The sequence below is a fragment of the Notothenia rossii genome, assembly GCF_949606895.1.
Source record: "Notothenia rossii genome assembly, chromosome: 7".
Taxonomy (NCBI): Eukaryota; Metazoa; Chordata; class Actinopteri; order Perciformes; family Nototheniidae; genus Notothenia; species Notothenia rossii.
In genome coordinates, this window is record NC_136905.1 from 33,457,098 (window position 1) to 33,469,875 (window position 12,778).

A 12,778-nucleotide genomic window follows, 5' to 3' on the forward strand; every position below is an offset into this window, starting at 1 on the left:
CAAAATTATCCTACCCCACCTTTAAGGTCAGTGAGTCAGTATTTTTGTTGTTCATTTATTTATTTATGCATATTTTTTTATTTCTCTAGTTTTAAACGATATTTTTGGTTTACTGGCCCATAGTATGTATTGGAATGATTTCAAACGTGTTTTTATTTATCCTAATTATAAAGGTGTCCCTTGGAAATATTTGTTTACATACATTGTGATCAAAACCATTGAGACCCACTGAGATAACTTAGACTATAAAGTTAACTATTTAAACGCTGACAGAGTCCTTTACCTCACTGAGCCTCTCAGTCTGACAGGACAGAACTCTCCTCCACCTTCTTATATCCGTTAGCGCAGCTATCACCATTCAGATGCTAACAACAACAATCCCCCGTTTAGGTGCGCCCTCTTTCTCTCGCTCGCACTTCGGCTGTGAGCTGTGGGTGTTGCAGTATAACTTGAGTCATGACAACTGGCGAAATTCTATTATTTTCGTCATAGGAATCCGGGGCGTGAGGACCCATTGTTGACTTACCAGGAAATAAACATGTCGATCGCCTCGTTTGTCGTTTACGTTCATCTTTTGCTCTATCTGCCTTAAGATCACTTTGATGCACATTCAGTACTCGTGAGGTTCACATACGAGTACTGAATGTGCATCAAAGTGATCTTAGGAAGGCAGATATAGCCAGGGCCGCCCCTGGCCAACTTGGGGCTCCAAGCGACATTGTGAGATGAGGCTCCCCTTGTCACCTCTCACTCTTGCCTGTCAGCGGAGGGTGCGCCCAGAACTGCGCGGAGAACTGCGCGGAGAACTGCGCACAGCAGCTGAGGCCCTCTGGGCGGGGCCCCCTGCGCAGGGCGGGGCCCCATGCAGCCTGCGTGATTGGCCTGTAGGGAGGGGCGGCCCTGGTTATACTGCAACACGGGAGCCTGATAAGCCAACATCCCCCACTTTCATCACTTACAGTGCCCATACAGGGCAAATGAAAAGTGTAACCGGGGTGAAAAGGGTGTTACCTTTACTTAATTATGAATGTTGTTACATCAAGGCATAGGCTGTATAAAGCATCAAGGCTGAAAATTAGGATGAGCGCCAACGGTAAAAAAAAAATGTTTCCCTCCCAGAGCTACAAGCGCAGCGCCCGCCCAAATCTGGCGCCCTTGGAGATCGCCTATATGGGAGGGAAACTATATGCAAAAAAACTGAGGTTACCTACTGTAACCCCAGCTTCTATGAGTAAATGGCGCAGCCCTCTAAGGCTATCGCTATTGGGTAATCCCCCTGCGCCCCCGCGCAGCACTGAAACACTTGTAGTCCACGCCCACCCGCAAGGTGGGCCCCACCCTCGGGCCTCCTTCCGGTATAAATAGGAAGGTGGCCCGGCAATCTGCTCCCATACAACATAACTTTTCTTCAGCTATTCGTAGAGCCAGTGGGGCCCCGCACTTAGAGGGCTGCGCCATTTACTCATAGAAGCTGGGGTTACAGTAGGTAACCTCAGTTCTATTTCGTATATGGCTTCGCCCTCTAAGGCTATCGCTATTGGGTTAAGGGCGAAGCATGATGTTGTCTGCGCCCCACTGGGTCCGCCCGGCACTAGAAGCACAGACATACCTGCTCAATAACACCCCCCTGCCTGATGTGCCATGCGTAATGGCTCATCACCGTACCTGGAACATAGCAAAACATGCCTATCTTCCCGACGGGGTGAAGGCTGGGAACAATACATACCGGCCGCTGTGAGAAAGTAGAGACGAAAGTCCCACCTCGTCCTGCGATCGTAGTGGGGGAACAGCAGCTCTCTGCGTGCAGACAGGCAGGAGAGCGCACAGCTGGATCCCTGACGTCACTCACTCTGACCAGGCACTCCGTACAAAGTGTGTTAGAGGAAAAAGGAACATCCCTAAGAGGGGAAATGGGCCGCTCTCCGCGTGCCAAAAGGCAGGAGAGAGTTGCACAGCTGGCTCCCTGACGTCACTCACCCCGACAGGACAGGGTGTGTCAGAGAGGAATGGGAGACATCCCTCAAATAAAAATGAATAAATGAACAGGGGGAAGACCAAGATGCAGCCGTGCAAATATCTTCCACTGACATTCCTCCGTGCAAAGCCGTGGAGGAGGAAATTCCTCTGGTGGAGTGCGCCTTGATGTTCTCCGGGGGCTCCACCCCAGAGAAGACATATGCCTGTGACACAGCCTCACACAGCCAGTGTGACAGCCGTTGTGCAGACAGAGGTTGCCCGATCGAGCTCTCTCTATAGTGCACGAACAGGCGCTGAGAACGGCGCCAGGCCGCCGTGCGCGCCACATAGCAGGACAGCGCGCGCACCGGACAGAGGAGATTTAGAAAAATAGCGGGGGTAAAAACCGCGCAAGACACTGTTCCTGGGATGACAGGAGTGTTTCTTGTATCCCATGGAACTGCTGGGGGGAGAGGCTTCTCTGTGAAGTGCCGTAATGGTCTTCATGGTGACGAGCCACGCCATCGCCGCCGCTGCCCGTGAGGCAAAAGGGCTGCGAGGGAGTTTCCACACGCTGCCTTTCACTCCGTCTCTCCTCATGAGGCGTGTACACGCCCAGGGGATGAGAGGTGTGTGCACGCTGTCCACACGAGGCGTTATAACGGTGCTCGTGGTTATTATGACCGTGTGTAGGAGGCATATCTGGGACAGAGGAATGCCGCGAGTTCTGCAGTTTATAAACCAATAGGTTAAAACAGCAGGCTTCTGCAGCGGATGAACCACCTCTGGAGTGTCTCCCTGTTGGAAGAGACTCAGGGGGATCATCACGTGACCAGCTGACGCCAACGCCGAGCAGCTGCGTGACGGAGAGGGCTGTGTGGGTTGTGACACGCCGGAGGAGAGCTGTCAGTTCTTCCCCTCGCTGCCGCGAGAGTCGCGCTCTCATGCTGGCTGAGTTTAACTCCACTCCCAGATAAACGATTGTCTGAGAGGGAAGAGGAAAGCTCTTCTTCCAATTTATTATGAAACCCAGGCTTTGACAGATGCGATACGAGATGTACCGTCTGTAAAGCGACTTCCTCCCTGGGGCGAGCCAGCAAATAGCAGGTCGTCCAGAGGAAAACCACACTCTCATCCCTCCTCTGTGTAGTGGCTCCAGCCTTCTCTACACAAATGCGAGGAGCCAGGAAATATCCAAACGGCAGACGATTGTCTGGTCTGATATTCCCTGAATGGAAAACGCAGGAATTTCCTGTGTTTCGGGATGATGGGTACATGGAAGTATGCATCCTTCAGGTGGAAGTAAACCAGTCGTCCTGGTGAAAACATTCCAGCACCTGTTTGATCGTCATCATGTGGAATACTGACAGATCCAGGATGTCTCATTCCCCCAGTCTTTTTCGGGATTAGAAAAATAACGGTAGTGAAAACCCCTGATTTTCCTCCCTTTGAGGAACCCTGGAAATATCCTCTTTCAACAGGAGTTCCAGCAGCTCGGATTGGAGCGCAAGACATAGCTTCTGGGAGGACAGGAGTGTTTCCTGTATCCCATTGAACTGTGGGGGTGGGGGAGAGGCGAACTACAGGACGTATCCTCTGCTGATCAGCCTGCTCATCCATCTGTCCATCAGACACACGCGCTGCCACTCTGAGAAACACTCTAAGAGCGGACGCACATGCTCGAGATGTTCTGTGGTCGTCATGGCAACGAGCCACGCCAGGGAGTCTCCACACGCTGCGTTTCACTCCGGCTCTCATCATGAGGCGTGTACACGCTCAGGGGATGAATGGAGGTGTGTGCAGTGCTGTCCACACGAGGCGTTATAACAGCGCTCATGGGTTTATTATGACCGTGTGTAGGAGGCGTATCTCGGACAGAGGAATGCCGCGAGCTCTGCAGGTTATTAACCGAGGTTAAAACCGGCAGGCTTCTGCAGCGAGCCCTGCTGTCTACTTAATCAACAGATTAGTGGCAGCCGGCTTAATTTGCGAGCTCTGCAGGTTATTAACCGATAGGTTAAAACCAGCAGGCTTCTTGTAGCGAGACCTGGCGCCGTGGCGCTGCGGGCGCTACCGCTGGGGGCACTCAGCCTGGAATACTGCTCATTCCCCCGTTCTGGCTTCTCTGTGATGCCATTGCCCTCGCCGCCACTGTGAGGCGAAAGGGCTGTGAGGAAGCCTCCACACGCTGCGTTTCACTCCGACTCTCATCATGAGGCGCGTACACGCTCAGGGGATGGATGGAGGTGTGTGCAGTGCTGCCCACATGAGGCGTTATAACGGCGCTCATGGGTTTATTAAGGCTGTGTGTACGAGGCGTATTTCGGACAGAGGAATGCCGCGAGCTCTGCAGGTTATTAACCGAGGTTAAAACGGGCAGGCTTCTGCAGCGAGCCCTGCTGGTAATCAACAGATTAGTGGCAGCCGGCTTAATTAGTGAGCTCTGCAGTTAATTAACCGATAGGTTAAAACCAGCAGGCTTCTGTAGCGAGCCCTGGCGCCGTGGCGCTGCGGGCGCTTCCGCTGGGGGCACTCAGCCTGGAATACTGCTCATTCCCCCGTTCTGGCTTCTCTGTGATGTGCTGTAATGGTCGTCATGGTGACGAGCCACGCCATTGCCCTCGCCGCCGCTGCCCGTGAGGTGAAAGGGCTGCGAGGAAACCTCCACACGCTGCGTTTCACTCCGGCTGTCTTCATGAGGCGTGTACACGCTCAGGCGATGAGTGGAGGTGTGTGCAGTGCTGTCCACATGAGGCGTTATACCGGCGCTCATGGGTTATGACCGTGTGTAGGAGGCGTATCTCGGACAGAGGAATGCCGCGAGCTCTGCAGGTTTATTAACCGATAGGTTAAAACCAGCAGGCTTCTGCAGGGAGCCCTGCTGCCTACTTAATCAACGGATTAGTGGCAGCCGGCTTAATTACCGGCTCCGCTTCCTTGGAGGCTCACGCGGAGCCGACCAGGAGCGGGGGAGCCTCACTCCCATTTGACTCGCCGCCGGGAGACCCTGTCTCCGGGGTGGCGGGGGAGCGGAGACGTGGGACGGAGCCCCTGCAGCCGCCGGGGCGGTTGCTGTGGGCGTCTCTCCGCTTGCGGCCTCCTGTGGCCGGCGTGGACGCCGCGGCTGCTGCGGGCGTTGGTGCCGCTGTGGCAGCTCAGCCGACTGGAGCCAGCTGTACATGCTGGCGAATGCCGTCCACCTGTTAAGCGGCCGTCTTCATGAACTGGGGTCCGAACAGCCCATCCGGGCTGATTGGAGCGTCCAGTAGCACTTTTCTGGCCGTCTCCGTAACAGACGCCGCCGTGCTGTGGTGACGGAGAGGGGGAAAGCATGTTCGGCCGCCAAGCTGGCACCCTGCTCCGACTCTTTCTCCCCCGTCCGGGGGAGAGGAGGGAGGGGAGAACCGAACGGTGAACCGTGGAGGGAGGCGGGGCAGGAGTTGCTTCGGACTCCTGCCCGGCACTCTGCCCCAGGGACACGAGGCCCCGTCCGCGGGCTCGTAAGCCTGGACGGGCCAATCGTCCTCCTCGGCCACAGCAGCAAGAGTGTCCGCTCTCCGCTTCCTGTCGCCCGAGGGGAGACGAGCGCAGTGCATGCTACCTGCTGGTTTAGAGCCGTGTACGCGTGCTCTGACCCCCGGCAGGATTCGCATACTGCTTTTATCTCTGCAGGTCATAACTCATTATGAACCCAGAGCCACATGAGGGACAACCACGGACGCAGTTGTTGCTCATGATGATTCTCAATTGCTGTGCTTCAGTAACTGTGCTGGTTTGCTGAAAAAAAGAGGGAGCAGATTGCCGGGCCACCTTCCTATTTATACCGGAAGGAGGCCCGAGGGTGGGGCCCACCTTGCGGGTGGGCGTGGACTACAAGTGTTTCAGTGCTGCGCGGGGGCGCAGGGGGATTACCCAATAGCGATAGCCACGGTACGTCTACACTACAGGCATCAAAAAATGCTTTCAACGCTTCGCCCATTCACTTGAATGGGGTGACGTAGAAGATTTTTAATCTTCGCCGAACTGCATTGTGGGGAGCATGGCATGGCTTTGCAAGCATCACGAGCATCTATCGGCATCAAAAGTTGAACAATGTTCAACTTTTGAGGCTCGATGCTTGGCATCAGCCAATGAAATCCCGTTTATGCAAATCCCGCCAGTGCAAGCGCAGCCAATCAAACCGCGTGCAAGCTGGGAGAGCCAGACCGCAGTTCATTTCCTCATATTCCAAACGAGATATTACGATAGCAAATCACCCGGTTCTTTACGACCGGAACTATTTACCGGGATACAAACCTTAGGAACCAGGCATGGAGGGAGGTGGCAGAGACAGTGGGTGAAACTGATCGTTTTTTCGCCTGTTTGGAGAGTTTATATCCAGTTTACTTCGTTTTAACATTGCTATTGCTTTGTATGTCGGGGGCGGGAGATTCATATGATTGGTTGCTCGCAAAAAATCGCCAAGCTTCAGACACGCCCAGCTCCAAGATTTTTTCATGCCTGTAGTGTAGACGGGCCGGGGGGAAGCCATATACGAAATAGAACGGCCCTGGTTGCGCTGATAATAAATTGGGTAGAAAAATACAAATGTTTTGTTTCAACAGTATATTGTGTTTCTGCACATATTTATGTAGTGCAGAATTCTGTACATATACAGAACAAAGCTCATCAAATATGCTTTTGGTTGAGCACATCAGTTGGGTGGACAGAACATCTGGTAGTATGAAAGAAGTGTTCAATTTGGTACAAAAGTTTGTTTTTTATAAATGTTTATGTAGTTTTGGCTGCAGTTTTTCATCATGCAGGATATAAGGGGTGATTTGCACTTTGAGTGTGTGGTTTTGTGAATTGTGTTAGGAGGACCTAAGTGTTTTGGGAAAATAAGCCATGTATTCAAAAACATGCAAGCAATTGAAAAAAACTGTAATAGCCTGCATAAAGTGTAGGGTTGCTATACTGCTGCTGCAGGGAGGGGGGTAGGGGATGTGGTAACGAGAGGGAAGTTAAAGTAAACAGTCAGTTTGATAATATTTTCAGTGTCAGTGTGAGCCCCACAAATATCAGAGATGGACAAGTTTAAGACTGCTGTGGCCATTGCCCACAAACAGACAAGCATGGGGTTAGGGCTGGTGGCCCTGACAGCTGGGGGGGAGCAGATCTTCTCCGCAGTGGTCTTTAGCTGTCCCTGCAACCAACTAAACTTCTTCTACGGCTTAGTGTTCCTGCTTGTGCCCGCTCTGGCTCTGCTGCTGCTGGGGTTCATCCTCAGTGAGAGGACGTGGAAGGTACTGACGGGCATGTGTCAGGAGCCGCGCTGCTGGAGGAGGCTGTTCACCGCCGGCTCGGTCCTGTGCCGGGTCAGCTGTATCGCACTGGTGGCCCCCTGCAGCTGGATAGCCATGGCTCTGCTCAACGGGAAGTACTATGAGTGTGCGATGACCGGGACCAATGTGACCGCTTACATCAAGCACCTGTGTGGAGACAAGAGTTTGGACCAGTGTCAGCTGGAGCTGAGCAGCTTGCCCTGCCTGGGGCCGAAGGAGGACCGGCAGCGGGTCCTGGTCACTCTCAGAGCCGATTCCCAGGTCAGTGCACACCTCCACACATCGTATAGCAAGTAGCCTACACTGTGATGAAGTGAAATCAAGTCTAAATCAAGTTGCCTGAAGAGTAGACAGCATCACTTGATTTAAAGTGCGTGCCATATGCGTACCAAGGACAACTGCAATATAAAGTAAATAAAGTTACAAAAAGAAGAATGGATGAAATGCCACCTGAAAAACAATATTCTGATGCTGTGCTGGCAGATGGGTATCTGACCTTTCGAGATTTGACGCAGAAATAGCTCTTTTCAAGGCTTTCTGTTTAAAAATGTAACGTCATTTTTAATGATTCAAAATGCACTGACGTTAATTTTTTTATTTTTCAACTTTACAATAGGTTTACCCTCAAAAACGGTGCCCTTCCTATTGTGTGCAAAAGTAATGTTTTCAAATCACAAGCGTAGGTATGCAAGTGAAATCATATGGCTGACCGATGCTAAGGTGACCAGATTTTCAAAATTAAAACCGGGGACATTTTGAGTTTTGCGGTCAAAATATCATTAACATATCCAATTTTCTTCACTGTTAAAGAAAAAAGGGGGACAATTCTGGTTCAATGTAGGCTAATTCGAACATTTGAACGACGATAGCTCATGATACTTCAAAGTCTTTTATTTTGAAACTGTACAGATTGTCCAGATTCTGTGAGTGATTAGATTGGGTGTCCTGCTATCACCGTGAAGTGAAATAAGTCTTTGATACTGGATAGTTTTTTTTATTTATTCTTGTATAAAAACAGAAACACGATAGCCCATATATGAGATTTCAAAAGTATTTTATTTTGAAATTCTACATCAGATTGTCCTGATTTTCTCTGATTGACTAGATGGGGTCTCCTGCTATCACCCTGAAGTGAAATAAGTATTGGATTGACTTCGAATGACTCTTTCATTATGGACGGTTTCCATAAAATAATAATCAAAATATAGATGGACAATAGATCTAATTTGAGATTTTAAACCGCATACATTTTAAATAGTCACCCAGTGGAAATGTCAGATATGTCTTCATAACTGTATAGGCCTACTTACATGTTACATTCACTCAGTTATAATGTGGCAGTTATACGTAGTTTGTTTTAAATTATTATTGATCACATTATATAGTACGTATTTCTTAATTTAAGCTCCAGTATATATGAATATGTTTGGTGTGTTTTTTAGGTATATTTATTATTGACCGAGTAAACGCTTTTATTTTGAAGGCAGTTTTTACAGGCCTCTACCGTAATGCATAGGATATTCGCTCACCCAAAAACAACGTGCGGGCTGGCTTGACTGTGTTTTCCGAAGTGGGGGCTGGCTTGACCACAGTCTGTTTACCCAGTGTTTCCTGACATGAAACGTTTTATTTAACCTTACTATGTGTTTTTAACGTATATTAAAAAAACGGGGACATTTCCGGGGACAGTTTCAACCGGGGACAGGCCAATACAAACGGGGACTGTCCCCGGAAAACGAGGAAGTCTGGTCACCCTAAACAGTCCCTTATATTAGTATAACATGAAGACCAATCTTGCTGGGCCATTAACCTGTTAGCCCCCAAGCCTGTTTTTCAGGTTTCAGGCTCGAACATGACATTCCCAGAACAAATGACCAAATCTTCCCTTCTAAAAGGGTTAAATTAATAATCTTTTTTCTCAAAGTAATGATAAACCTGTGAGTTGGATGTAGAATAGTCAGAATCAATATAGATGTTTTTTATTTTAAAGAAAATTCAGATTGAACATGGTAAAAAACTGTAAATTATAGTGTCCGTCCAAAGAATATTTTGTACTTATGGTGAAAACTAACCTTGGATGATGGGTTAGTAGACTAAAAGCTTTAGGAATCCGAAGTACAACAGATAATAAGTACCTTGTATCAAGATTGATACAAAAAAAATGATATTTGACCTTTTTTAGACAGATTTAGCAAAAAAAACACTCTTCTTGGGCCATTTGGGTGGATTTTCCGTATCTCTGGCCCCCCTTGCTCGATGTTGACATGTGACATCTCTTCCTGACCATTAGGGCCAATATAATTGAAGGGAAATCGTCCCATAGACTCTCATGTTAAAAAAAAAAAGTAGCGTCTTTGTGCATGCAATCTTCTGCAGAGCGTAGGAATATCCCTGCTCTGATATCTTGAAACGGAAAAGCAGTTTTATTGCATATGGATTATCAGAACATTTCAAAGGGGACACAGACACATTGGATTAACCTATGGATTAACCACACCATCGTTTTTATCGTTTTAATGCCATTGAAGACCAGTTTTGACCAGACAAAGACCAAGGTAAGCCATGTTAGCTTTTTTGGCTACCTAGCGCGACATGTTTTGATGTAGGTTTTTGTTATTTTCTCCGCGAATTTGTAATCTTTGAGTGTTGGGGTGGGTACCAATAAATTCTGTGTCTCCTTACGATCATAAGCGATGTGTTCGATGTGCAGCTAGGATAAGTAATAAGGGTGCTAGGATTAATTTCCGGTGAAGTAATAGGTTAGCATTTTTCGCTCGGGGCTAATTCAGAGGGTCAGTGTTAGCATTTAGAGTTTTTTTGGGAAAAATCACTTAAATTAGTTTTTTCCCGTTATATGGATATAAAACATTCAAAGTTTATTCAATATGAAGGTTCCTTAGAAGTTTTTTCCTTCAAATGACGCGATTTCGGCCCCGGATACAGGTACGTAGGGCTTACAAAGTTGCATAAAACAACGTTTTTGTTATTACTTTATTTTCTTTCAGCTTTTAATGGGTACAAAGTGATTTTATAGCTATCTATTATTCCATCCTGTGGTCATAGATTCTGGGATGGCTGCTGATCGCCTCCATCATGTTGTCCAACCTGCTAATGATCTGCATGGCTCGGTGCACATCCCCCATCAGCTACCTGCAGCTCAAGTTTTGGAGAACGTATGTTCAAGAGGAGAGCAACCTGATGGATTCATACAGCTCTAAACATGCCAAAGAGCTCGCTGAGAGGAACCTGAAGAGCTTCTTCAACCAACAACCGCCTGAAAACATCAGCACACCTTCCAACAGGGCCTGGAAGAAGATCTCATCGCTCTACAAGTTCAGCACCAAAGACCATTACTACAGCACCATTCACCGCTATGTGGAGGAAAGTTGTGACAATGACTTGATGAAGATCGCTTCGGTCAAGTCCAGCGGGACTGCTGACAACATCCCAGCTGCTCTTAGTTTTGTAGACGATGTCAGGATGGCGTAGTAACAAACATTTTCAGCACCAAAGCCCATCTGCAGGGTTACACCAGCTGAGGGATCCTGCTGAACATGATGTCAGTGAACTGCTTATAGTTTATAGTGCCAAAGAATATGCTCTAATAGTCATCATCAACATCTCCATCATCATCATCATCATCATCATCATCATCATCATCATCATCATCATCAGGGAATGTGAATGTTTCATCCACATTTATAAAAAACCCAAATTGTTGAGAACAATAAGGACACCTGGTTTTAAGTCAAACTCAATAAAGGAATATGCTATAGATGTAGAAATATAGATACATGACACCAATGAAACATGAACAGCAGCACAGTCAGGCAGAGTGTAAAGCAATAGATTTGTGTGAGCTTTATAGAACAGGAAATGTGTCAACCTCACCACTGGACCACTTCCTGTTCTTCGCTTGCAGAATAAGCACGTGGCTGGGAAGTGGGCATCTACCAATCATTATGTCGATGGCTCAATCCCTAGCCCCTGAAGTCCACTTAAGGCCAGCGGTGTGTGTGTGTGTGTGTGTGTGTGTGTGTGTGTGTGTGTGTGTGTGTGTGTGTGTGTGTGTGTGTGTGTGTGTGTGTGTGTGTGTGTGTGTGTGTGTGTGTGTGTGTGTGTGTGTGTGTGTGTGTGTGTGTGTGTGTGTGTGTGTGTGTGTGTGTGTGTGTGTGTGGCAGCCTCTGCCTCTGTATGAATCTGAATGGGTTAAAGCTACATTATGTAAAAGTGCTGAAATGGGTCACAAAGAGTGGAAAGTCTATTTAAATGCAGTCAATTTAAAGAGACCCATGTGGGGTTTTACCTTTCCTGTAGTTACATAGGTTTCTGTGCATGTTAATGGTAAAATCCCTGTGATCTAGATGGAGTTTTTCTCCCAAACAGTCCCTCCTCGCCCCCTCGCCCCCTCCCCCCTGCCTGAAATGCCTTCATTGGACTACTTGTTTACTTACGTTACATAGTGACATCACTATGTAACATTTGTGCTTATATTGGCAAGTGCTCCAACACATTGACCAATCCCAACAGAGCTGGCCAGCTAACCAATCAGAGCAGACTGGGCTCTGGTTTCAGACAGAGGGTAAAAAGGTGCTGCAGCACAGGAAGTATGAGAACAATAAAGAGCTCTTTGAACATGAAAGCATGGAGACATGTCACAGTAGAGGAACAAAATACATATGAACCTGAAAGTGAGCGTAATAGAGCCCCTTTAACAAAAATGCATGTTACATACATTACATCATGTCACTTGTTAGACGCTTTTATCCAAAGCGACTTACATACTCAATACTGTGGACAATCCCCACAGGAGCAATTTGGGGTGAAGTGTCTGAAGGGACACAACGACATGCTGACTGCAGTGGGAATTGAACCTGTTGAACACTGATCCCAACATCAAGGCACTATTCACTGCACCACACGCCTCCACATGCACCCAATCAGCATATAAGCATCAGGCATTGTACAGACTAGTGTTGCTGTAATGGCAGCAGATAATGATGTGGAAGGGTTTTCCTGTGAAGCACTCACAGGGATTTAGTCTCTCTAATGGAAACCACCAAGAGGATGTGATCCCTTCCTCTGTGCACTGATGCTGACTGCTGCTCTGCCTCTGCAACGTATGGTATGTTCTAGATGGAAACATTCAAAAGCATGGATATGCTCTTATTCAGTATGACTTTCTGCGTGTAGGCTATACTTTCCCCCTGTGCACATTTTGTCATCCCTCATACAATTGGTTGATTTCATGCTTGTTGAATGCGCTCTGCTCTCAGTGGAACTGAGGTTTGTTTGTGTGTGCTTGAAGAGAAACAAATCAAGTTGCCCTTCATTTCCTTTGTATACGAATGATTGACTGCTTTGTATTAAAGTGAGTGGAAACAGTTCCTCTGGTGTGTGTTAATTTCTGTTTTGCTTCAGGCTGCATTCCCGTCACTGTCACGCGACACAGACAGGTGGTTATAAAACGAGAACAGCAGGACTTAGAGCTGTTGAGG

The 12,778-nt window shown here is 48.0% G+C and overlaps 1 protein-coding gene across 1 annotated transcript; it reads left to right on the forward strand.

Annotated features, from left to right (window-relative positions):
* Positions 1 to 6,998: 6,998 nt before the first annotated feature.
* Positions 6,999 to 12,667, forward strand: calhm6 (calcium homeostasis modulator family member 6). Its single transcript, XM_079641096.1, has 2 exons — positions 6,999 to 7,541; positions 10,344 to 12,667. The coding sequence occupies exons 1-2, from the start codon at positions 7,023 to 7,025 to the stop codon at positions 10,767 to 10,769; spliced, it is 945 nt and encodes a 314-aa protein (XP_079497222.1). The 5' UTR covers positions 6,999 to 7,022; the 3' UTR covers positions 10,770 to 12,667.
* The last annotated feature ends 111 nt before the right edge of the window (positions 12,668 to 12,778 follow it).

Excerpts from the sequence above, each read along its gene's own strand:
- calhm6 (XM_079641096.1), top strand. The coding sequence starts at position 7,023 with ATGGACAAGTTTAAGACTGCTGTGGCCATTGCCCACAAACAGACAAGC. Across the intron at positions 7,542-10,343 it reads CTCTCAGAGCCGATTCCCAG|ATTCTGGGATGGCTGCTGAT; the intron begins GTCAGTGCACAC and ends CTGTGGTCATAG.